At 46.7% G+C, this 27521-nt stretch overlaps 1 protein-coding gene across 1 annotated transcript in view; it reads left to right on the top strand.

The window, feature by feature from the left end:
• The first annotated feature begins 2388 nt into the window (after positions 1-2388).
• LOC138358167 (uncharacterized) overlaps positions 2389-27521 on the top strand; it is a 182971-nt gene continuing 157838 nt past the window's right edge. The window contains exons 1-2 of the mRNA XM_069315671.1: positions 2389-2708; positions 6280-6455. Of these exons, the coding sequence (XP_069171772.1) occupies positions 2389-2708; positions 6280-6455 (496 nt within the window). The remainder of the gene's footprint in view (positions 2709-6279; positions 6456-27521) is intronic.

Genomic DNA, 27521 nt, shown 5'->3' with positions numbered 1-27521 from the left:
ATGTTTATCTTACTTGAAAATAAATAAGTTAAAAATAAAGTCTAAGGTGCTGCCATCCGTGGCTGAGGTTGGCATCAACCAATTTCCTTAAAAATTGGCACCCTTACAGATAGGCTTACTTGCAGGCAGGTGTATAAGTTTCATGGAAATCGTCCGATAAAAAAAAAATTGTTTTTTAACTAATTTTTTTTGGATAATACTAATTATTAAATATTTTTATTAAATGCTATTGTGATACCTGAGAGTCATAAACATGATTTCAGTTGACACTTGTGTTTGATGTTAACTTTTTACCATTTTGGAACTTTTTTGACACATAATTTAATATTTTTTCTCTTCCATCCTATTTATGCTTCGATGCTGAGACTTGGACCAGATGAAACCCTTTTTTATATACAACTCTTCAAAAAAGTTTAAATGAAATCGAGCTAGTTCTCATTTATTGGCCATTTTTGCATTATGCCTCCCTTTAATGGAGCGTCGCCCAGCTCCTTATTGTCCAAACTGCAGTGTCCCTCTTACGGTCGTGCATATCCTTGTTGAATGTCCTGACTTCCAGGACGATCGTGTGTCTTGCTTTCCGACCGTCCCTCGCGGTCGCTTGTCCCTCGATAGAATTCTTGGTGAATTGGATGCTGTTGATATTGTTCACCTTATGCGTTTCTGTTCTCATATTGGCATCCTTGGTGATATTTAGCGCCCTCTGATTATTCCGCACATTTAATGGTGCACCATAGTTTGTCCCAGTTTGGTGCCTTCTTTTGATAATTACTTAACACATAAATACCTGCTTGATTCCCTCCTCTTGAAAGGGGACCTCAGTTAGGGGTTCCTCCTCTGCCTGGAGCTCAAATTCAGAACTACCCACTCTCTCACAACTCCTGTTTCTCAAGTAAGGTCAAGAGGTCCCGAGAGCCTCACATCATTTCAGCAAAGTATCGACATCTCATTCCATGTCATGTATTTACATGTTCATCCTTTGTTCATATTTTTCATCCCAAACAATAAGTTTACATTTGTCCAATGCTTTTCCTATGCCGGGATGCTTTGGAAATGTTGCACGTGGGAGTTTCAATGAATTGCATGTTCAATGGCAATTTCATAGCTGAAGTAGCAGTTCTTCCACCTGGTAGTAATATCGCAGCTATTCCAGACGATGCAAGAGCTACGGTTATGCCATTTTGGGATCAAAATGCTGCCAGAATCAATCTAATTAGGAAGGTTTTACAAACTCCGAGTGTTAGTCTCCCACCACCCTTGCCTCTCAGTGGTCTCCGAGTGCTAGTATCCCACCACCCTTGCCTCTCAGTGGTCTCCGAGTTCTAGTTTCCTACCATTCTTGGCACTCAGTGGTCTAGGAGTGCTAGTTTCCCACCACCCATGGCATTCAGGGGTTTCCGAGTGCTAGTATCCCACCACCCTTGCCTCTCAGTGGTCTCCGAGTTCTAGTTTCCTACCATGCTTGGCACTCAGTGGTCTAGGAGTGCTAGTATCCCACCACCCTTGCCTCTCAGTGGTCTCCGAGTGCAAGTATCCCACCACCCTTGCCTCTCAGGGGTCTCCGAGTGCTAGTATCCCACCACCCTTGCCTCTCAGTGGTCTCCGAGTGCTAGTATCCCACCACCCTTGCCTCTCAGTGGTCTCCGAGTGTTAGTATCCAACCACCCTTGCCTCTCAGTGGTCTCCGAGTGCTAGTATCCCACCACCCTTGCCTCTCAGTGGTCTCCGAGTGTTAGTATCGCACCACCCTTGCCTCTCAGTGGTCTCCGAGTGCTAGTTTCCTACCATCCTTGGCACTCAGTGGTCTAGGAGTGCTAGTTTCTCAGCACCCGTGGCAGTCAGTGGTCTCAGAGTGTTAGTATCCCAGCTCCCTTGCCTCTCAGTGGTCTCCGAGTGTTAGTATCCCACCTCCCTTGCCTCTCAGTGGTCTCCGAGTGATGGGATATGAAGGCCTTATAGTCCAGTTGGTCATTGAGAGATTAAAATAACAATTAGTGGGATAATCTCTTCAACATTATGGCAGCAAGATTTTGAACTTACTGAAAAGTTTGCTTCAGTAACTTATGATATCATTATATCAATATTAATTTAAACTAATGTATGTCAAGTTACATTAACTTTGTGACTGTTTTTTTCTTCTACCAAACACGTTGCCACACATTTCAATACTAACCAGCATTATATCCATTTTTAAGTCATGAATTATATACATGACTTAAAGTCCTAGTTATCTTATAAATAATTTTTCTTCATTCTTGTTTTGTTTAATCTTCTATTTACATATTTTTTTATAATCACTGATTAATGAATCTTAGTTTGAACGTATTATTCAGGCCGAAAATATATTTAATTTATAAATAATTATGTATATGTGAAATACACTAACCCATGGATAAATTTCCTGTTGTTGCTGCTGCTTTTGCTGTAATTGCTGACGGTACCGATGCTGTTGACGCTGGCGGTGGTCCTGACGATGGTGGTGGTGTTGACGCTGGTGGGGGTGCTGACTCTGCTGGTGGTATTGACGCTGCTGGTGGTGGTCCTGACGCTGCTGATGGTGCTGGCACTGCTGGTGGTGCTGACGCCGCAGAGCGTCCTGGCAAGCCGGTATTGAAGATAGAGAGCGGCGGAGGATCGGGAGTGGTCGCTGGCGTCAGAGTGAAGCTTGTGTGTACCAGCGAGGGAGGTCGCCCTCCACCCAATGTTACGTGGGTACTTAGTCTCTGCTTCTTTTTGACTTGTACACAACATCACCCTGCCTTCCTGTGTTGTGTCCAGGTGCCTAACTTGCCTCACCACCCTGCCTTCCTGTGTTGTGTCCAGGTGCCTAACTTGCCTCACCACCCTGCCTTCCTGTGTTGTGTCCAGGTGCCTAACTTGCCTCACCACCCTGCCTTCCTGTGTTGTGTCCAGGTCCATAACTTGCCTCACCACCCTGCCTTCCTGTGTTGTGTCCAGGTCCATAACTTGTCTCACCACCCTGCCTTCCTGTGTTGTGTCCAGGTCCCTAACTTGTCTGATCACCCTGCCTGCCTGTGTTGTGTCCAGGTCCCTAACATATGCACCTACATGTTGTTTGATGGTCACCGACAATTTGGAGGATGTTGATCCGGACACTTTCTTCAGAAGGTCAGATGTTACACGAACGAGAAGCAACGGGTTCAAGCTCAACAAGCCCCAATGTAAGACTGAGAACAGGAGATACTTTTTCACCCATGAGGTTGTAACCCCGTGGAACCGCCTTCCCGCCGAAACCGTATACGCCAAAACTCTGCTGGGTTTTAAAATACATCTTGAAAAGATTATCAAGGCAAATGGAGGGACCTATGACAAGCCGCTGGGTTCCTGTCCTCATCAAGGCCACTAGTATTAGTAGCCATCAGGTAAATTAGGGTAAATGCGTTATTTATAAAGTTTCTCCGAGAATAAATCAGAGGCATACTGGACAAAGGTCAAGGATTATATCACTCTCACTCATTCCACCGTTTTGTAGATTAATGCAGGCAGTGCTACACCTGAGTCTGTAACATTATAATTATTATGATCCGCCCAGTGCCTGGATTCAACAAGCATTTACGCATCAACTTAGGAACCTGTACATCTTTCCTCAATCTTCGAGAAAAGTTAACCCCACATGAAGCAGTGGTTGTTGCTGTGGATGACTGATGGAGTGTGGTGGTGCACTGTACACCTGGTCTTATGGAGCAGTGGTTGTTGCTGTGGATGACTGCTGGAGTGTGGTGGTGCACTGTACACCTGGTCTTATGGAGCAGTGGTTGTTGCTGTGGATGACTGCTGGAGTGTGGTGGTGCACTGTACACCTGGTCTTATGGAGCAGTGGTTGCTGCTGTGGATGACTGCTGGAGTGTGGTGGTGCACTGTACACCTGGTCTTATGGAGCAGTGGTTGTTGCTGTGGATGACTGCTGGAGTGTGGTGGTGCACTGTACACCTGGTCTTATGGAGCAGTGGTTGTTGCTGTGGATGACTGCTGGAGTGTGGTGGTGCACTGTACACCTGGTCTTATGGAGCAGTGGTTGCTGCTGTGGATGACTGCTGGAGTGTGGTGGTGCACTGTACACCTGGTCATATGGAGCAGTGGTTGCTGCTGTGGATGACTGCTGGAGTGTGGTGGTGCACTGTACACCTGGTCTTATGGAGCAGTGGTTGTTGCTGTGGATGACTGCTGGAGTGTGGTGGTGCATTGTACACCTGGTCTTATGGAGCAGTGGTTGTTGCTGTGGATGACTGCTGGAGTGTGGTGGTGCACTGTACACCTGGTCTTATGGAGCAGTGGTTGTTGCTGTGGATGACTGATGGAGTGTGACGGTGCACTGTACACCTGGTCTTATGGAGCAGTGGTTGTTGCTGTGGATGACTGCTGGAGTGTAATGGTGCACTGAACAAACACATTGTTCATATATTGACAAGCACATACGTCTAGGTATGCTGGTAAATATACACTCTAAGGAATATTGACAAACACAGCCTCCCAGATATACCCTCACATTTTCCTGGTTGTTCTATCAAACAGTCTCCAAGGTATACTGGCAAACACAGTATATTTGATATTCTGGCATATACAACGGATCAACAGGTCGTGAATATACAGATAATGACAGTCTTCCAGGTATACTACCAAACCGCAAAATATGCTGCCAGATTCTCCTGGACATACTGATAGCACGAAGCTCTTCATATACACACACACTCTCATTACCATAGTGACAAATACAGTCTCATGAATATTCTTTCACACGCAGTTTCTTAGATAAATAAGATAAGATAAGTCAGTTTTTTAGATAAACTGACGAGCACAGACATCTTGGTATACTGGCAAGCACAGACACTTAGGAATACTGACAAACACACTTATTGGCAGTGTACACCCAGACACGGAGAGTGAACACTGCTGTACACCCAGGCAGGGAGAGTGTACACTGCTGTACACCCAGGCAGGGAGAGTGTACACTGCTGTACACCCAGGCAGGGAGAGTGTACACTGCTGTACACCCAGAAAGGGAGAGTGTACACTGGTGTACACCCAGGCAGGGAGAGTGTACACTGGTGTACACCCAGACAGGGAGAGTGAACACTGCTGTACACCCAGGCAGGGAGTGTGTACACTGCTGTACACCCAGGCAGGGAGAGTGTACACTGGTGTACACCCAGGCAGGGAGAGTGTACACTTGTGTACACCCAGGCAAGGAGAGTGTTCATTGGTGTACACTCTGCCCTTCGACAAACTGTACAGTACTCTGACCTTCAATAACCTAATGACTACGTTCACAGTCAATAAAGATTTTTTAGTAAGATTGTTCCATCCTAATTAATTTAAAAAAAATGCTGTCTTGTTTAGCAGACTTTACTTTCAATTACGCAGTGTTCCTTACTTCGTTACTTCCTGTAGTATGAACAGTGTTCCTTAAATTGTTACTTCCTGTAGTATGAACAGTGTTCCTTACTTCGTTACTTCCTGTAGTATGAACAGTGTTCCTTAAATTGTTACTTCCTGTAGTATGAACAGTGTTCCTTACTTCGTTACTTCCTGTAGTATGAACAGTGTTCCTTAAATTGTTACTTCCTGTAGTATGAACAGTGTTCCTTACTTCGTTACTTCCTGTAGTATGAACAGTGTTCCTTAAATTGTTACTTCCTGTAGTATGAACAGTGTTCCTTACTTCGTTACTTCCTGTAGTATGAACAGTGTTCCTTAAATTGTTACTTCCTGTAGTATGAACAGTGTTCCTTACTTCGTTACTTCCTGTAGTATGAACAGTGTTCCTTAAATTGTTACTTCCTGTAGTATGAACAGTGTTCCTTAAATTGTTACTTCCTGTAGTATGAACAGTGTTCCTTAAATTGTTACTTCCTGTAGTATGAACAGTGTTCCTTAAATTGTTACTTCCTGTAGTATGAACAGTGTTCCTTAAATTGTTACTTCCTGTAGTATGAACAGTGTTCCTTACTTCGTTACTTCCTGTAGTATGAACAACGTTTGCATTACTGTGGTATAATTTACAGCTAACCACATAGACACAAGGTCACACTGTTCACAGACCACGTTCTGAAGGCTGTAATTATTTCTTGAGAAGTGGTCAAGATTATGTACCAAATTAATATGCAGTGATCTGATGGCAAAATAGTTCTGAGGGGCTCTTCTAGTAAATAAATGTTACTTAAGGAATTTATATTTTTTCCAGCATTCACACTATGAATGTTATAGGCGAACAAATCAATCTTTTCGGGTAATGTATGTATGTGTTGGTCCGCCATGCAGGATGTACAAGCGCGGGGAGATGCTAGCGGTAGATGGCGGTCACGAGCACAACCTGTCCACGGCGCGAGCACAAGTCCAGGTGACCAAGGTCGACAACGGGGCCGATGTATTGTGTCTCGTCTCCAACCCAGCAACACCCACGCCCATGGCCGCCCACACCACCCTCAATGTCCACTGTAAGTTGATCACTGCCACCCAAACTCGCCCACACCATCCATAATGTCCTGTTCATTCCCAATATCTACGGCCGCCCACGCCTCCCTCTGTGTCCTGTTTGTTAATAACCAGAACTTTCAGCACTAGAGGAGAATGCGTCATAGACCGTCCATGTTCTATTTTGGAGTTGGGAGTTGGAGGGTGGGACGGGGGGGGGGGGGGGAGGGTAGAGTGCATGGAGTTGGCGGGAGTCGATGTTTGTTGTGAACTGGACTGGCGGTTTTTAACAGGTCACTTTGTGCAAAATAATCATATAGCGCATATCATCTTAGTGGAAACCATATGCTTTAGCTGGTTCAGATGTGTTTTTTTGTGTGTGTGGGAGGGGGCAGGTGGTGGGGGGAGGCGTATGGGTTCTGTTCCACTGGGAGGGAGTGGTTTGACAGGGTAAACTGTGATTTGACTTCGTCAGTGGTTGGGGTTCTTGCCCTTGCGTTTGTGCGGCCTTTAGGTATGGAGCATCATAGACGACCCTCGTTGGATGGTAAACCATACATTTTTGGAGAGGTTATAGTCGTCCTCCTCTTCCACCGCTCTCTCCGCAAGAACACAGTTGGTAGGTATAATTATCTCGGAGGTGCGGCTCACACCTAGGCGACCTGGTGGGGGCCACCTGCTGTGAGTCGCTACCAGACGGACACCCCAATGGGGCGTCCCACCGACCTGCTGCCACCCTCCTCTGCTACCGCTGATACTCCTCTGCTGCCGCTGCCATCCCATCTGCTGTCGCCGCCATCCCTGCTGCCACCCCTCTACTGCCACTGCCACCGCCACCCGCTCAACTCCCGCTGTCTCACCCTCTACTGCCACCCCTTCTACTACCGCTGCTACACATCTACTGTCACCCCCTCTACCATCGCTGCCACCCCCTCTACTGCCCCTGTCACACCCTTTACTACCGTTGCCACCCCCTCTACCACCGCTGCCACCCCCTCTACCATCGCTGCCACCCCCTCCACTGCCACTCTCTCTACTGCCGCTGCCATCCCCTCTTCTGCCTCTGCCCCCCTCTCTACTGATGGTGCCACCCCCTCTACTGCCACTGCCACCCTCTCTACTGCCGCTGCCACCCCCTCCACTTCCACTGCTACCCTCTCTACTGCCGCTTCCACCCCCTCTTCTGCCTCTGCCCCCTCTCTACTGCTGCTGCCACCCCCCTCTACTGCCACTGCCACCCTCTCTACTGCCGCTTCCACCCCCTCTTCTGCCTCTGCCCCCTCTCTACTGCCACTGCCACCCCCCTCTACTACTACTACCACCCCCTCTACTGCCGTTGCCACTCTCATTACTGCCGTTGCCACCCCTTCTACTGCCCCTGGCACCCCCTCTACTGCCACTGCCACCCCCCCCCCTACAGCTGCTGACACCCTCTCTACTGCCACTGCCATCCCTCTACTGCCACTGCCTCCCCATCTAATGCCTCTGCCACCCTCTCTACTGTCGGTGCCCACCCCTCCCTACTGTCGGTGCCCACCCCTCCCTACTGTCGGTGCCCACCCCTCCCTACTGTCGGTGCCCACCCCTCCCTACTGTCGGTGCCACCCTTCTCTACTGCCATTGCAGTAGTAGGAGACTATGCCCGTGCGTTTTGCTTTATCCCCCGTACGGTCAAAGCATCAGGGGTGTTTTAATTTTCTCCAGTGTTCATTGAAAATGAACACTGGGGTGCTTGAAATTTCCTCAGGAAATCACCCTGTACACCTCATGATCTTGGAGAGTGGTTCAGCATCACATACTTAGGGGTTCAGCTCCAACGCTGGCCTTGTTGTCTTGTGTACTCATCCTACTTGAGCCGCCGCAACTTTCCACTCTCTCCTTGTTTGGAAGGTTCTCCTAAATTCCCCGTTTGTGATTTTTTTGCCACCCTGTCCGCAGCCATATTCCTCTCTCTCTCTCTCTCTCTCTCTCTCTCTCTCTCTCTCTCTCTCTCTCTCTCTCTCTCTCTCTCTGTCTCTGTCTCTGTCTCTGTCTCTGTCTCTGTCTCTGTCTCTCTCTCTCTCTCTCTCTCTCTCTCTCTCTCTCTCTCTCTCTCTCTGTCTCTGTCTCTGTCTCTCTCTCTCTCTCTCTCTCTCTCTCTCTCTCTCTCTCTCTCTCTCTCTGTCTCTGTCTCTGTCTCTGTCTCTCTCTCTCTCTCTCTCTCTCTCTCTCTCTCTCTCTCTCTCTCTCTGTCTCTGTCTCTGTCTCTCTCTCTCTCTCTCTCTCTCTCTCTCTCTCTCTCTCTCTCTCTCTCTCTCTCTCTCTCTCTCTCTCTCTCTCTCTCTCTCTGTCTCTCTCTGTCTCTTTCTGTCTCTGTCTCTGTCTCTGTCTCTCTCTCTCTCTCTCTCTCTCTCTCTCTCTCTCTCTCTCTCTCTCTCTCTCTCTCTCTCTCTCTCTCTCTCTCTCTCTCTCTCTCTCTGTCTCTCTCTCTCTGTCTCTCTCTCTCTCTCTCTCTCTCTCTCTCTCTCTCTCTCTCTCTCTCTCTCTCTCTCTCTCTCTCTCTCTCTCTCTCTCTCTCTCTCTCTCTCTCTCTCTCTCTCTCCTTCTCCTGCTTACTGGGAAGCCTCACCAGGAAGAGAGCAAAAGCCCGCTAACAATACACATTTAATAAATGAAAAAGACATATACAGTACATGTTAGGTACAAAAATGAAATATCATACAACACTCTAAGCTGCTACAACCTGGTAGCAATACAATATCATATCATGGCTTCACGAACCGTCCATATCAAGTGGCTGCTCAACTCTTGGCTTACCACTTACTAAATGGGGTTGCAATCTCGCCACAACACTCAGCCCTAATAGTATATAACACTCAGCCTGGGGGCTGAAACACCAGAAACATCTGCATAAATATTCCCCAACACAAGAAATCAATCTCTCACCTTACACTGCGTCTTACACATCAATAAGCACTCAAGCACTCCTCTTATACAGTCCTGTGTAGCCACAATAGAGCTCTGTTCTGCTTCTGGAGGCTCACTTCCATATATATCTCTAGGTCCTCCAAATTACTCAAAAGGCTCTTCTGCAGTTCTCCCAAAACTGCTGCACAATATAGTCCTCTTCAAACACCAGTGATGCATCACCACGAAGACTCGTGAAACTCCCCTTCTCTGCTCCTTTACACTTCTTGAGTTCAACTCACTATGGAGTTCTGCTCTTCCACAGATTCCAGCACAAACTCCTCCAGCCTCGAAGTTCCATTAATTTCTTCCCAAGCAACTCTTTAATTCCATTACCATGCCAATAAAAATGTTTGCCAAACAGAACATAAAGAATAAACTATATCCCTGCATTAAATTTCGCCACCCGACGCCGCACCGCGTCGTCCGACTGTGGTGGGTATTCCCCCAAACTGGACGGGTCCAAGCGAGGGACATGTCTTGAGATGCCGCTGGCAGCTTCCTGTCAGGCCATGCTGCTGGGCCCTCCGTCCCCCTCAGTTGCCTCTTGACCACCGTCGAGAAAAGATGTACCGCTCCTTGCTCCAGCATATCATCTGAACTCAAACTCCTCAATCACTTAACCTACGGTCACTTAATGGAGCGCCGCCCTGCCGTCCTTCCAGGACGAGCGTGTGACTTGCTTTCCGACCGTCCCTCGCGGTCACTTGTCCCTCGATAGAATTTTAGGTGAATCGGATACTTTGATATCGTTCGCTTTATGCGTTTTTGTTCTCGTATTGGCATCCTTGGTGATATTTAGCGCCCTCTGATTATTCTGCGCATTTGATGGTGCTACATAGCTTTCCCGATTTGGTGCCTTCTTTTGATAATTACTTACTTGGTGATATTTAGCGCCGTCTGATTATTTCGCACTTTGATGGTGCTACATAGCCTTCCCGGTTTGGTGCCTTCTTTTGATAATTACCTTACCTCAAACTCCTCATTCCAGCTTATTGCCTCAATAAATTATCTATCCTACATACACATATGTGCATTATGATCACTGCATGGGCACACGATCAAACACTAGTGGCTAAATTAACACCTGATTAAATAGGCTTACCCCCGAAATCTTCTGACACGAGGATGCTCACTCTCTGAATCTCAATATGGCACTCTCATAGGGCGCCCACGAAAATGATTCTTGACTGCCACACAAGGCTTCTTCTAGTCCTGACTTGAGCACTTTCAGTCGTCCTCAGGCTTCACACACAAACCCCTGCTTGATTACCTCCTCTTGTAGGAGCACACAACTAGGGGTTCTTCCTTTGCCAGGAGCTCAGCAAAAAGCGATCCTCTCTCACGATCTCTGTTGTTCAATTAAGGTCATGCCGTCGTCCGCGAGCCTCACATCATGTCGCCAAAGCATCGACATCTCATTTCATGTCAGTTATCTACATGTTCAACCTCTGCTTATATTTTAAATTTTGACATCGACCTTTATTACATAGATATAAATATATCTTTCCGCTGACCCCCACAATTAGGTCTCGTATGTGGAATAACTCTCAGATAGGTAGACTCGTTCTTCAGGCTACCTGGGGTTACAACAATGGGTATAAAGTGTGATATATTAATAGGGCTTTCTACATATCATCTCTAGATAGGTGACATGATAGAATGGAATGAGCAGATAAACGGGTATTGAAAGAGGTGATAATTAGGGTGAACAAATCCGCAAGGGACGTGACGAGAGGTTTGAACCCACGTCCGAGAGGATCCCAGACGCTGCCTTAATCGACTGAGCTACGACATGGTAAAATAATTGCAACCGGGAAATCATCCTGATTTACCAACGGATCCTGCAGTCATCCTGCAGAAATCAGGATGATTTTCCGATTGCAATTCTTTTACCATGTTGTAGCTCAGTCATTTAGGCAGCGTCTTGGATCCTTTCGGACGTAGGTTCGAATCCTTGTCACAGCCCTTGTGGATTCGTTCATTTGATGCATCACGCTATTGTGATTTCTGTGTGTGATAATTAGGGTGTTTATTAACCACTGGGTAAGAAATGGGTAAATCCCTAAAATACCTGCAGAGAGTTACGCAGTTCTATCCCGCCCAACTGAATTAATCACCCAGTGCGTGCGAGTGCATTAGAGATTTCATCATCTTGCATAACGCCGCAGTACAAAGCCTGAAGTCTGGATGAGTATTTTTATCATAGGCTTAAAAAAGCTACAGAATAACAGAGACATCATTTGTTTGGATAATCTCAACAAAACACCTTTGAGCACATTCTTAAAAGGAGGAGGAAAGTGAAGTGTTATTTCCCATATGGATTAGTCATGGCTACTGGGATTTATTTTAATATATATATATATAAGTATAACCTGTGGGAGGTTATAACCTCTACTGCGTAAATTAACACTCAATTATGGAAATAGGTACTTCATATTATAACAAAAAAGTTATTCACATCCTTATCCTTGTTCCCTTGACACCTTTTGAAAGCATGATTCCAGGCGAGGCCGCTGTTTCTCCTGCTGTTTGTACTGCTGCTTTGTCTGTCAGTGATGCTTGTAAGCATCGTTGTAAGACTGTGTTAGGTTAGGTAAGCTTAGGTGAGGTTCTGTTGGTTTCTGTAAGATTGTGTGGCTCTGTTACGTTCTGTAAGATTGGGGGGGTTCTGATTTGTAAGGTGTGGTTTTTGTTAAGTTTCTCAGGTGAGGAAAGGTTAGGTTACGTTTTTCTGGTTCTGAAAGTTTAGATAAGATTCTGCTAGGTTAGGTTAAACTCCATTGTTAGGTTAAATGTTATTATGTTATGTAAGGGTCTATCAGGTTCTGTTAAAGTTCAGGGAAGTCGAAACCATATGCTAGAAGATGAGAAGACGACGTTTCGCTCCGTCCTGGATCATTATCAAGCCGATTGTCATAATGGTCCACAATCTACTTGATAATGGTCCAGGAAGGACCAAAACGTCGTCGTCGTCTCATGTTCTGGTGTGTGGTTTAGTCTTTATATCTTCAGCCACGTTATTGCGACTCATCGTCTGTAAGGCTAGGTGAGGTTCAGATTGGTGAGGTGAGGTGAGGTTAGCTGTGGTTAACATGGGCTATAATTGCTGGGTTATATACCTTTAAAAGACATATAGTGATTGTTCTCAGCACTACAAGGTCGAACCTCCTCTGATAGTGTGTGGAAATTAACATCATCAACAACAACGATCAGTGACATGTTGATCAAAGTCTAAGAGTTATGTCTGGGTCCAAGAGCTACAGTTTAAGATCGGTCTCCGGATAGTATGCAATTTTGTGGAAAAAGAATGAAGGACACAGGAACAACGAACTATAAACTGAAAACAACGGAAGAGCAGAGCCCATGAACTAGAGTCTGGCCTTTATCTCAGGTCTGAATGCATAAATTTAAAATTTCGATGGAAACAGACGACAGGCGTCGAAACTACAAACGAAGAGCGTGTCACATGACTAGAGCCGAGCCCAAGAACTAGATTCTAACCCTAAACGCCTGTACATGTGAGTCATTTTTATATGTTGTAAACATGGGATGAATTGTTACGAAAGGAGAGAGAAGCGCATAACTGTTAGGTCCTTTGTCCCATTACCCCGTCAGGTCCTTGTATCAATGTCCTGGTCTCACGGGTGGGGGGGGGGGAGGGGGACGGTAGGGCCACAATGATAGGTGGGCAGGAGAGAGGAGGGATTGAATGAGGGGTTTGGAAGGGTATCAGAGAAGAGAGAGAGGGTTGTGAGGGATGAGAGGGAGAAAAGGGAAGAAGAGGGGAGATTGCAGAATAGGATAGAAGGGGTGATAGGAGAAAAGGGGAGTGGTGAGAAAGAAGAGGAAAGAGAGGGAGAGATGGCGGAAGGGTCGGGCCCGGTTGAAACGGCTGCAGATGTCGGCAAGGGTGGCAGCTGGTAGCAGAGGTGGCGGCTGGTAGCAGAGGTGGCGTCTGGTAGCAGAGGTGGCGGCTGGTAGCAGAGGTGGCGGCTGGTAGCAGAGGTGGCGGGCTGCAGCAGAGGTGGCGGCTGGTAGCAGAGGTGGCGGCTGGTAACAGAGGTGGCGGCTGGTAGCAGAGGTGGCGGGCTGCAGCAGAGGTGGCGGGCTGCAGCAGAGGCGGCGGCTGGTACCAGAGGTGGCGGGCTGCAGCAGAGGTGGCGGCTGGTAACAGAGGTGGCGGCTGGTAGCAGAGGTGGCGGGCTGCAGCAGAGGTGGCGGGCTGCAGCAGAGGCGGCGGCTGGTAGCAGAGGTGGCGGCTGGTAGCAGAGGTGGCGGCTGGTAGCAGAGGTGGCGGGCTGCAGCAGAGGTGGCGGCTGGTAGCAGAGGTGGCGGCTGGTAACAGAGGTGGCGGGCTGCAGCAGAGGTGGCGGCTGGTAGCAGAGGTGGCGGGCTGCAGCAGAGGTGGGGGGCTGCAGCAGAGGTGGCGGCTGGTAGCAGAGGTGGCGGCTGGTAGCAGAGGTGGCAGCTGGTAGCAGAGGTGGCGGGCTGCAGCAGAGGTGGCGGCTGGTAGCAGAGGTGGCGGCTGGTAGCAGAGGTGGCGGCTGGTAGCAGAGGTGGCGGCTGGTAGCAGAGGTGGCGGGCTGCAGCAGAAGTGGCAGCTGGTAGCAGAGGTGGCGGGCTGCAGCAGAGGTGGCGGCTGGTAGCAGAGGTGGCGGGCTGCAGCAGAGGTGGCGGGCTGCAGCAGAGGTGGCGGCTGGTAGCAGAGGTGGCGGGCTGCAGCAGAGGTGGCGGCTGGTAGCAGAGGTGGCGGCTGGTAGCAGAGGTGGCGGGCTGCAGCAGAGGTGGCGGCTGGTAGCAGAGGTGGCGGCTGGTAGCAGAGGTGGGGGGCTGCAGCAGAGGTGGGGGGCTGCAGCAGAGGTGGCGGGCTGCAGCAGAGGTGGCGGCTGGTAGCAGAGGTGGCGGCTGGTAGCAGAGGTGGGGGGCTGCAGCAGAGGTGGGGGGCTGCAGCAGAGGTGGCGGGCTGCAGCAGAGGTGGCGGCTGGTAGCAGAGGTGGGGGGCTGCAGCAGAGGTGGGGGGCTGCAGCAGAGGTGGCGGGCTGCAGCAGAGGTGGCGGCTGGTAGCAGAGGTGGGGGGCTGCAGCAGAGGTGGGGGGCTGCAGCAGAGGTGGCGGGCTGCAGCAGAGGTGGCGGCTGGTAGCAGAGGTGGGGGGCTGCAGCAGAGGTGCCGGCTGGTATCAGAGGTGGGGGGCTGCAGCAGAGGTGGCGGCTGGTAGCAGAGGTGGGGGACTGCAGCAGAGGTGGCGGCTGGTAGCAGAGGTGGCGGGCTGCAGCAGAGGTGGCGGCTGGTAGCAGAGGTGGCGGGCTGCAGCAGAGGTGGCGGCTGGTAGCAGAGGTGGCGGGCTGCAGCAGAGGTGGCGGGCTGCAGCAGAGGTGGCGGCTGGTAGCAGAGGTGGCGGGCTGCAGCAGAGGTGGCGGCTGGTAGCAGAGGTGGCGGCTGGTAGCAGAGGTGGCGGGCTGCAGCAGAGGTGGCGGCTGGTAGCAGAGGTGGCGGCTGGTAGCAGAGGTGGGGGGCTGCAGCAGAGGTGGGGGGCTGCAGCAGAGGTGGCGGGCTGCAGCAGAGGTGGCGGCTGGTAGCAGAGGTGGCGGCTGGTAGCAGAGGTGGGGGGCTGCAGCAGAGGTGGGGGGCTGCAGCAGAGGTGGCGGGCTGCAGCAGAGGTGGGGGGCTGCAGCAGAGGTGGGGGGCTGCAGCAGAGGTGGGGGGCTGCAGCAGAGGTGGCGGGCTGCAGCAGAGGTGGCGGCTGGTAGCAGAGGTGGGGGGCTGCAGTAGAGGTGGGGGGCTGCAGCAGAGGTGGCGGGCTGCAGCAGAGGTGGCGGCTGGTAGCAGAGGTGGGGGGCTGCAGCAGAGGTGGCGGCTGGTATCAGAGGTGGGGGGCTGCAGCAGAGGTGGCGGCTGGTAGCAGAGGTGGGGGGCTGCAGCAGAGGTGGCGGCTGGTAGCAGAGGTGGCGGGCTGCAGCAGAGGTGGCGGCTGGTAGCAGAGGTGGCGGGCTGCAGCAGAGGTGGCGGGCTGCAGCAGAGGTGGCGGGCTGCAGCAGAGGTGGGGGGGGGGGCTGCAGCAGAGGTGGCGGCTGGTAGCAGAGGTGGCGGGCTGCAGCAGAGGTGGCGGCTGGTAGCAGAGGTGGCGGCTGGTAGCAGAGGTGGCGGCTGGTAGCAGAGGTGGCGGCAGGTAGCAGAGGTGGCGGCTGGTAGCAGAGGTGGCGGCTGGTAGCAGAGGTGGCGGCTGGTAGCAGAGGTGGCGGGCTGCAGCAGAGGTGGCGGCTGGTAGCAGAGGTGGCGGGCTGCAGCAGAGGTGGCGGGCTGCAGCAGAGGTGGCGGCTGGTAGCAGAGGTGGCGGCTGGTAGCAGAGGTGGCGGGCTGCAGCAGAAGTGGGGGGGGGCTGCAGCAGAGGTGGCGGCTGGTAGCAGAGGTGGCGGGCTGCAGCAGAAGTGGGGGGGGGGGCTGCAGCAGAGGTGGCGGCTGGTAGCAGAGGTGGCGGGCTGCAGCAGAAGTGGGGGGGGGGGCTGCAGCAGAGGTGGCAGCTGGTAGCAAAACCATGGAGAAGAGTTTGAGAAAATGGGTATCTGGAAACACCTGGAAAATAGGAACTTTGTAACACTCCACCACCACGGGTTCTGGAATGGCAAATCTGGTCTCACAGAGTTAATAGATTTTATCTCCAGTAAACCAAAATATGACATGACAGAAAAAATAGACAGATTGCGCATTTTACATTTTTGGAAAGCCTTTGTCCCATTATCCCATAAGCACCCCATCCACCTGTTTAGATAATGTTATCTGTAACTATGGCGTATATACGTAAGCATAATGGACAATTACATAGTATAATTTGGTATTGTTTACTTTATAGAGTCCGAAAAAATAAAGCTAAAAAACAATCTTAAATATTCCTTGCCCTAGTATAGCACACCTGTGTATTCTATTAGGCGTCAGAGAGCATGACTTAGACCTAGGAAGGAAACATAAAATACTTGAGTAATAAATTGTGAGTACAAACACACACACACACACACACACACACACACACACACACACACACACACACACACACACACACACACACACACACACGCACACAAACACACATCTAACATCAGAACGGCGTTCAGGAACCTGTGTAAGGAATCATTCAGAATCTTGTACACCACATATGAAAGACCAATCCTGGAGTATGCGGCCCCAGCATGGAGCCCGTACCTTGTCAAGCACAAGACGAAGCTGGAAAAAGTCCAAAGGTATGCTAGTAGACTAGTCCCAGAACTAAGAGGCATGAGTTATGAGGAAAGGCTGCGGGAAATGCACCTTACGACACTTTAAGACAGAAGAGTAAGGGGGGGACATGATCACAACCTACAAAATCCTCAGGGGAATCGACCGGGTAAACAAGGATGAACTATTCAACACTGGAGGGACGCGAACAAGGGGACACAGGTGGAAACTGAGTACCCAAATGAGCCACAGTGACATCAGAAAGAACTTTTTCAGTGTCAGAGTATTTAGTAAATGGAATGCACTAGGAAGTGATGTGGTGGAGGCTGACTCCATACACAGTTTCAAATGTAGATATGATAGAGACCAGTAGGCTCAGGAACCTGTACACCAGTTGATTGACGGTTGAGAGGCGGGACCAAAGAGCCAAAGCTCAACCCCCGCAAGCACAATTAGGTGAGTACATCTCCCGGAGGGTATCGATTCATTTCTCTCAATGTTTGCGGACGATGCTAAAATTATGAGAAGGATTAAAACAGAAGAGGACTGTTTGAGGCTTCAAGAAAACCTAGACAAGCTGAAGGAATGGTCGAACAAATGGTTGTTAGAGTTTAACACAACCAAATGTAATGTAATGAAGATAGGTGTAGGGAGCAGGAGGCCAGATACGAGGTATCATCTGGGAGAGGAAATTCTTCAGGAGTCAGAGAAAGAAAAAGACTTGGGGGTTGATATCACGCCAGACCTGTCTCCTGCAGCACATATCAAGAGGATAACATCAGCGGCATATGCCAGGCTGGCCAACATACGAACGGCATTCAGAAACTTGTGTAAAGAATCATTCAGAACTTTGTATACCACATATGTCAGGCCAATCCTGGAGTATGCAGCCCCAGCATGGAGTCCATATCTAGTCAAGGATAAGACAAACTGAAAAAGGTTCAAAGGTTTGCCACCAGACTAGTACCCGAGCTGAGAGGTATGAGCTACGAGGAGAGACTACGGGAATTAAACCTCACTTCGCTGGAAGACAGAAGAGTTAGGAGGGACATGATCACCACATTCAAGATTCTGAAGGGAATTGATAGGGTAGATAAAGACAGGCTATTTAACACAAGGGACACAGCACAAGGGGACACCGGTGGAAACTGAGTGCCCAAATTAGCCACAGAGATAGTAGAAAGAACTTTTTTAGTGTCACAGTGGTTGACAAATGGAATGCATTAGGAAGTGATGTAGTGGAGGCTGTATTCGTTTGCCTTGTTCGGGTAGAAGGTAGACACAGTAGTCGCTTCTGTATATATTTATTGACCGAGACAGCAAGGTATATATCTGCCTAGCCGAGGTCCTTCTACTCTGAGTCTGTGAGGAGAACTGAGGCTGCTGGGAGCATGGCTTGATGCTCCTCTGTCTGGCATGACGTCAGAGGCCTACTTGCCTGTGATTGGTTACATTTCAACTGACAGAATTTGAGTATAACACCGCTCGGACACGCTACCAAGTCGACGTCCCTTGTCGACAAGCTCTGGCTAGCTATATAGTTACAATGATACTGAAAGGACCTCGGTGCCTTCAATAATGGCTTACATGTGAAATTTGCATAATAAAACATTGAAAGAAGATCAGGTGTGCGTAATACTAACAACTCGGCATATATGCACCAAAAAAAAAAAAATCATCATAATAGGTGAAAATCATGGTAACAATGCTTTGATTAAACCAGAGTATTAAGAACATGTGGATGTCTACTGATCAGATATGAACAATACAACTCAAGGTATTGCCTAAACAAAATTATTAACATGTGTCAATGGCATGTGCTTGAAAACCATACAAAATTAAACAATTATTACATTAATGGAACAAAGTTCTGACCTAACAACCACAATTGAATTTCAAGATAGATAATGATTTTCTTTTTTTCTCATTTTTTTTTTTCTCTGAAATATACAATATATTTACAAGACCAATGTACAATATATTTAATGTGCCATATATTTACAAGCTATATACAAGACCTGGAACAAGAAGACTAACATCTGCGTGATAGCAGTCAGGATTCACTGGCCACAATGTGGTTGCTAGAACAATAATAACTCTTATGACAAGCACTGTAAAAATACAAATGGTAGTAGACTTAACAATGGCATCTACTTTATAACAAAATAAAGTTGAGAAGGACTATACATTATATATAATGGTATTAATAAGACACATGTGTTAGAAATACTGCAAATGATTTTTTTTTTTTCCAAAACAAACAGAATAACTGCAGAGTGCACTCAATTATAAATTCTGCGGATATCTACACCTAGCTCATCCAGAGCACTATACAACTCTGGCTCTGACTGAAGGTCCGGAACAGATGAAACTTCATGCGACAAACTATCATCTTGAGAGATATCCTCGTTAAAATCTAGCCAATGGACATGTGGTGAGTGCACGGTTGAAACGAGAGGTCTAGATCTAAGAATATAATTGCTAGTATGGGGTTGCTGAACATCCAGTGGTCTGTCAACCACAGAAGGTGGTGTCAGAGTAGGAGTATCTGTCTGGGTAAGTTCATTGTCATCTTCCTCATCAGTCTCGTCAACAGTCATTTTAGCTAACTTCATATGGTCTAAATGTTCATTTATATACTCTCCTGTTAACAAGTTCTTAAGTCTGTATTTGTTACCTTTAATAAGCTCGATTACCTTATATGGACCCAAAAATTTCTTAGTTAACTTGTACATAGGACCAGACCTGTGTTGGTTAAGTATCATTACTACAGATCCAATAGTTATTTTACTGGGTTTAGTTCATGCTTTTCTTGCTAGAGTGAACTCAGCTGTTGCTTTGGACAGTTGTTATCGTATTTTCTTGAATACTAGTTGCATTTGTCTACGCTTTACTTGAACAAAATCATCTACGTTATATAAGGGAGTAGGAGGTACGTTAATCAATTCATTAGGGAGGATCTTATCTGTACCATAAAGAATAGCGTGAGGTGTGTCACCAGTAGAAACATTAATTGAAGAATTTATAGCACACTGAATTAAGGGTATAAAATCATCCCAATTGTTGTTATCAAAATTCAACGTGACTCTCAAGGCATCTAACACTTTCCAGTTAGTACGTTCAGCTAGTCCATTACTTGCCGGATGATAAGGCATGATGCTACATTTTTTGATGTTATATAAATCACACAAGCTAGTTAGAATACTATTACTGAATTCTGGACCATTATCTGAAAGGATTACTTTAGGCATACTATATCTACAAATTATTTGGTCATGGAATGCGCTGGCTATGGTTTCTGCTGTTTTGTTCGGGATAGGAACTAGTTCGCAAAACTGTGAAAAATTATCGACCATTACAAGCAAATGTTTGTTCCCTTTCTCTGTTTCCGCAAAATTTGTCAATAAATCCATCGATATTCGTTCCCAAGGAGCTTTAGTTGCTGGGTACACCTGAATTGGATTAGGTCCTGAAACATGTCCCTTGTGCTGTAAACAAGTTAAACATCTGTCAACATAATGAGCAATCTCCTTAGCCATTTTTGGCCAAAAATATTTCAATCGACCTTGTTGGAGTGTACGATCCTTTCCTGGATGTGCACTTGCAGGAGCATCATGGATAATTTTTAACACAGTTGGTACCAAGACAGCTGGAACAACTAACTGACAACATTTCCTCGGGGCTGTCCCTAGCTTTACTACTCTACACAGTAAATTGTCCAGCATAACTAGTTCTTTCAATGGTACTGGCGGTTTATGAATCGGGCGAGTGTCTTGCTTACTTTCCTCATCAAGGAGGATTTGCCAGAATCCCTGCAACAAATCTAACGTTGAGAATACTTTGTTTCGACCAATACTTTGCAACAAATCATTGAGAACTGGAAGTGGGAAACGATCAGGTATTGTTACTCTGTTAAGCTTGCGATAATCGATTACAGGTCTCCAAGTCCCATCTCGCTTTGGTACAAGAATCAATGGAGCGTTCCATGGCGAATTACTTGATTCAATTACATCACTCTGTAACATTTCCTCTACAAGTCTATCTGCTTCTGCTCTCTGAGAATGGGGAAGACGGTAAGCTGGTACATAAATAAGCGTAGTTCCTTGTTCAAGGGGAATTTTATGTGTAATGAGAGGAGTGAGACCTAATTTTTCTCCTGGTAGAGCAACAACAGCTCTATTCCTGTTCAAAATTTCCAAAAGCTGAGCCACAGAGTCAGGAAAATCAGTAGGACTGAGGTGTTGCGCTTGCACCTCTGGCTGAGATCCCTGTTCTCCTGGTGTGAGTGTACAAACAGTATGATCCATGGAGACATCATCCACAACTCGCACCGGTAACGAGTAATGGGCAAAATCTACAACATGGGTACCAGACTGGAGATGGATATCGGCATTACTTGTGTTTGCGATAAATAATGTGACAGTACCATCCTGCACTGTGTGCCAGGAGGGTTCAACAAATGTACCATTCACTTTACATGTTTCACTTTCCGCAATAACATCCGACAACTCAGGCACTCCCTGAACCTTAACTCTTATTCTGGTGAGAGAATGAGGGTGTAGCACAGTGTCAGTAGCCATGGAACCACTGACTTCAGAGATGGAAGCTGCCAGGCGAGCGAGACAACGAGAATCCTTTAGGGCGTCCCCTTCCAGAAAGTCCCGATACCCATTCTCCTTAACAACTGCACAACTACTATGCTTCAATCGAGTGCCTGTTTTCTCGGGTATGCTACCACGACAATGATCTGACAAACCTACGCTAGCAAGGCGGGTGTCAACAAAATTAACATAATCTGATTGAAGGTTGAACTCGTGGCCCTGTCGATACATGCTACACAAGGGTATGACATGGTCTTTGATACTTATGTTCCAACGATGGGGAAACAATGCAATATTTTCATCAATCATGGTGTACAGACCTAAGAGAATGTCTCCAGGAAAATGAATAATGTCAACAACTAAACATGTTATAGACAATGTGACATCATTGAACTTGAGTGGGAGGTCAATTTCACCCTGAACTTTTACTTTATTTCCTGAAATACCACTTAGAAAAGGTATGTGTGACTGTTTTAAAATAGTAGGGTGCTTACTCTCAATGTCTCTAAGAGCTGAGGGCTTGACAATATTAATTTTTGCACCTGAGTCAAGAAAAACTTTTAAAACTCTACCATGTACAATGGCTGAGACAAGGGGACCATCACTTGAGACTGGACAAGTTACTATTTTTGACTTATGTTGTCTGGGATATCTGTGTCTTGTTTGTGTCAAATTTACTGTGGATCCGTCAACATCTACAACTGGTCTAGAGTCAGTGTCCTCCTCTGTCAAGTGTCCAAATCTATTTTGGGTAGCTACTGAATACACAGGGAGGGCACTAGGATTGGCTAGCTTGAATTGGTTAGCGGATGGCCTTGGGGGTTTCCCGACGACATGGAGTGAACATTCTGAGCTCCAGCATTCTGTGACTGAGCATTATAATTTGAAGTTGCATTATAGCTGGGCTGGGAGTTGTAATTACGAGAGTTCTGATAATGTCTTGGACGCTGTGAGCCTCGCCAAGACTGACCATGGGAGTTACGAGGTGGAGATGTCCTTTGCCTAGCTCTACATTCCGCAGTGTGGTGACCAACTTGTTTATGGTACGTGCAATATGGAAGCCTAGAGTGATTAGATTGACGAGGGGACCGAGAGAATTGTCTAGGAGGTGATGATCTAGGGGCGGACCAACAGTCCCTTGCAAGGTGGTTACTCTTACCACAATGCCAACATGAGGGAGTGGATGGTTGTGGACTATGGCGTTTCGGCAATTTATGAGGCGACGAATTTGACTGGGGGCTACGAGCATGGGTACGCTTCTGCGACCAAGAGTTTTGAGAGTTTGTGGGAGGATGCTGAGAGCTTGTTACTACATTTACAGCATCTGAGGGTGGCAATAGTTGAGCACTTCGGGGAGCTAGTTTATCTGCGGCATTGTTAATAGCCTCAAACACTTCACCAATTTCATGTTTAACACCAAAATTTTGTTGCTCAACGATTGGTTTTGTATGCTCGGGGGCAAAATGCATTAAAGTACAAAATGCTATCATTTTGGCCATAGCCTCAGGGGACAGATTATTGTCTTTATCTAACCAAGTTGAATTATTCATAGCAGAAACTAAGGCATACAGATACTGATCGAGACGGCTAGTAAACGCATTAAACGATTCACCAGGCTGCATGGTGGCATTGGCAATTTTCTTGACTAACCTATATGAGTCAAGGTCTCCTTTATTAACAAAGCGACGGCGAAAGAAATCCTTAAATTCAGGCCAAGACTGGAGGCTAACAATGGCTTTCTCATCAACAACAAAACGTGCATCACCTTTGGTTGTGTCCACGGCTGACCGTGCAATTGCTAAGTATTCGGCATCAGTAGGCTTAGAAAAACGTGCTACTGTTTTCGCTTCAACCTTACTAAACCATGATTCTAATAAACGCGATTCCCCAGCAAAAAGAGGAATAGCCATTTCCTGAGCTGATCTCTGGCCATTGGGACGAGCAACTGTTCCCATTGATTCTGAAGGGGTTTCAACAGTGGTAGGCATTGTCACAGCCATGGAAGTAATATTTGAACGCAGATTATAATTAAGTGCACCTGGCATCAGAAATAGTATACACAAAAATAAACACACAAAAAAATATCAACTTGGCTAAAGTAAAAAAAAAATGGCAGAAATAAAATTATTAAATTGGGCTAGGCAAGAAAATAATTAAGAACAAGCAATTGTAAATTAATTTAGCAATCTTTCATTAAAAAAGTGACTGGAATTAGATGTATGTAAATTAATTAAACCAGACTAAGCACAGCAATTGAGAATATAAAAACTGGAAGTGCAATTGCAAAATTTCATTAAAAAGATTCAACACAACAAGTGGCAATGCAAGAAATATGGATGTAGCACATAAACTGGACACAGGAATGTATATAACTATGGTAAAAAAAATTATAATATGCAATGTTAAAGGAATAAATTTCAATTTTAGGCCTGGAGGAATTAAAAAAAAAATTATATTGTACAAATCCTTAACTGCTACTAAAACAAGGATTTCTTACTTCACTGGAATTTAAATTTACCAATAACACTCTAGGAGAACAATTAAAATTCAATGAAATTACTGTAAGAAGCAGGAATGTTGAAATCACACAAGGAAATTGTGGGGAGTTGAGTACTGAGGTGGCTCCAATATTTAACAAGTCACTGAATGGGTAATTCACAGGATATTCTGGATATATTTACATTAAACCTCATTAAAACATAGCACACGATATCTTAGCTCACAATTACTTAACTCAGGGCTGCACGATTTGCAGTATAACAGCGGCCAACACAAAAACGGTGGCAGGGCTTGTGAAGTGGCACATGTGAGGGTTTGTTTACAATCTGGTTCGACAGCAGCGCTCCTGGCGGCGGTGGCGCGAAACTCAGGGACCCCACACTGTTGATCTTGGAAGCGCGAAGATAAATTCTGACGACGACGATATTGCGACGATGTCGGTGGAGAAACACGATTGGGAGGCAGGAGTTCACACAAAATGATGTAGCAGGGGCTGGTGGCGAGGTGTGAGCTTGAGAGGGAGGCGAGGTGTGTGAGCCTGGGGAGGCGACACTAGTCAAACAATTGCAGTCCACCAAATATTCTCAAGGAACAATACAGTACATACGATGATCAGGTGATGCTTGCGACGATGACTGATCACGATTTCAGTAGCTTGAACACTCACAAAGCTTAGATACTGTCAGCTTGGGTGGCGGTGGTGGTGGTGGGTGCAGGTGGTTCCTACGTGGTGGCGCGAGGTTCAAAAATGGCTAGCGCGGAAAGCTTCCTTCCTCCTCACTGATGAATGAGCGTTCTCACAGGAAAATATTGACCCTTACTTCTGAAACGTTGGCCTGGAGTAGTGGTTGATTGCAGGACCCCGGTCTGGCACAATATTTGATGCGTGGGTGGCAGGATGGCGGCTTATGGCGGTGGCGGCGGTTTTGGCTGGAACACGAGGCGATGCTGGGTACTTGAACTTTTGTTTCCAGAAAAAAATTTCTGGGTCCCACTGCTGCTACCAGTATTCGTTTGCCTTGTTCAGGTAGAAGGTAGACACAGTAGTCGCTTCTGTATATATTTATTGACCGAGACAGCAAGGTATATATCTGCCTAGCCGAGGTCCTTCTACTCTGAGTCTGTGAGGAGAACTGAGGCTGCTGGGAGCATGGCTTGATGCTCCTCTGTCTGGCATGACGTCAGAGGCCTACTTGCCTGTGATTGGTTACATTTCAACTGACAGAATTTGAGTATAACAGGCTGACTCCATACACAGTTTCAAGTGTAGATATGATAGAGCCCAATAGGCTCAGGAATCTGTACACCTGTTGATTGAAGGTTGAGAGGCGGGACCAAAGAGCCTGAGCTCAACCCCCGCAAACACAACTAGGTGAGTATAACTAGGTGAGTGCACACACACACACACACACACACACACACACACACACACACACACACACACACACACACACACACACACACACACACACTCGGGGCAGATGTTTTACTCAGGAATCTGTACACCTGTTGATTGACGGTTGAGAGGCGGGACCAAAGAGCCAGAGCTCAACCCCCGCAAACACAACTAGGTGAGTACACACACACACACACACACACACACACACACACACTCACTCACTCACTCACTCACTCACTCACTCTAGCATTCAGGAGAGGAGAATACCTTGAGAGAGGAGAATGCTAGAAGGCTAGCATTCAGGAGAGGAGAATACCCGAAGGTCAGAGAATTCCTGAGGCAGATAGAATGGGGAAGAGAACTCAAAGGAAAATCAACACAGAACATGATAGGTTACGTAATGGACAAACGCAGTTGTAGAAGTTGAGGAAAGATTTATAACACCACTAAGGGTGAAGGGAAGCAAGACGAGCATTAGCCCGTGGTTCAACAGGTAGTGTGTGGAGGCAAAGAGAAGAAAAAGAAAAAGTGCATGGAAAAAGTATAGAGAACACTGAACAGAAGGAAATCACATAAGCAGAGGCGAAAAATAAGTACACAGAAATTAGGAGTGGAAGAGAAGCAGTACAAGAATGACATTGCTTACAAGGTCTGAGCCAAAACTGTTCTGTAGTCATATCTCGAGGAAGTTGACTGTGAATGAGCAGATTATCAGACATGACAAAAGTGACGGAGGACACACGGAAAATGATAATGACGTATATGAGGAGCTTAACAAAATCTTCCAGGAAATATTCAAGCTGGAACTTGATTTTCCACTAAAGCTTAGAGCCCAAACTGAAAGGGAAATTCCACAGGAAAGCCTCACTGAAATATCAGTGACACCAGAAGAAGTAAAGAAGGAACTAAAGGAACTGGATGTGACAAAATCCGTGAGACCAGACAAAATTTTGTCATGGATTCTAAAAGAGGCAGCTGAAGCATTGTGCAGCCCACTTGCCATAATATTTAATTCTTCTCTTGAAACGGAAGAACGTCCTGAAAACTGAAAAAGGGTTCATGTGGTAAGATTTTAAAAGAAAGGTGAACTAACCGTTAAATTACAGACTCATATCACTAACATTAACTAATATTTAGAACAGATCAATTTTGTCTCAAGGCACCAGCATGGTTATCTTGAGGTTATCTTGAGATGATTTCGGGGCTTAGCGTCCCCGCGGCATACTGCATATTCCTTGACTGTCACATGGCGTTTGATACGGTCCCACATGATAGACTTCTACTCAACCTGGAAAGGTAGGCTGCCATATCTGGAAGACTGCCAAAGAGAATCTCGCAGGAAGGGGAGCATAGAGTTACAATGAGAGCAGAGACAGAGTGGAGAGAGGTTACAAATGGAGTAACCACTTGGGTTGGTTCTGGGGCTCATCCTATTTCTAATATATGTCAATGACATGACTGAAAATTGGCTCCTTCATATCAATGTTTCCAGATCAAGCAAAACTAACGAGTCAGGTCAAGGTTAGATTGTGGTGCATTGCAAAAAGATTTGGATACCCTAGAAGTGGTCAGAAAAATTGTTCCTGGAATTTAACCCAACCAAAGGCAAAGTTAAGAGAATTGGAACAGGTGTAAGAAGACCAGTACAGCAGTATAGGATGAAGGTAAGACAAACTCTTCAGTCAGAACAGGAGAAAGACTTGGGAGTGGACATAACCCCAAATCTGATGCCAGAAACCCACATTAGAAGAATAACAACAGTTGCATATGGTATACTTGCCGTCATCCGTGTATCCTTCAGGAACTTTGACAAAAGAGCTTTCCGGGTCCTATATACAACAAAGGTGAGACCCATTTTTCAATATACATCCCCAGCATGGAATCATAACATAACAAAGGCCAGGAGACATTAGAAAAGGTCCTTAAAAATGCATCGAGATTCGTTCCGGAGCTGAGGGAATTGAGCTAAAAGGAAAAACTGACAGAACTAGTCATTACCAAAATAGAGGAAAGGAGAGAGAGAGAGAGAGGGGACATGATAACAACATATAAGATTCTAAAAGAAATTGGCAAAGTAGACAAAGTAGCGTTCTTTAAAGCAAAGAACAACAGAACGAGGAGTCATAGATGAAACTGGAGACACAAATGAGTCAAATACATAAGGAAGAACTGCTTCAGTGTTTGAGCTGCCAGTAAATGAAATAGGTTAGATGTAGAAGTCGCAAAAGCTAATTGCATTTAATTATTTAAAATGTAAATATGATAGCAGCGTGAGAAATAAGTCATTGCATTAATCAGAGAACGTTCAGAAGGCGGGGTTAGGAGCCTAGTTCGACCTCGGAAGCAAATCTAGATGAGTAACACTAGGTGAGTGTGAACCCACACACTTTATTTATCTAATTAAAACTAATTAAAACATGAGATGTAATAGTGC

This window comes from Procambarus clarkii, chromosome 82 (assembly GCF_040958095.1).
Source record: "Procambarus clarkii isolate CNS0578487 chromosome 82, FALCON_Pclarkii_2.0, whole genome shotgun sequence".
Lineage (NCBI taxonomy): Eukaryota > Metazoa > Arthropoda > Malacostraca > Decapoda > Cambaridae > Procambarus > Procambarus clarkii.
Note: the sequence above shows the minus strand (reverse complement) of the source record. Positions and strands in the feature narration are given on the sequence as shown.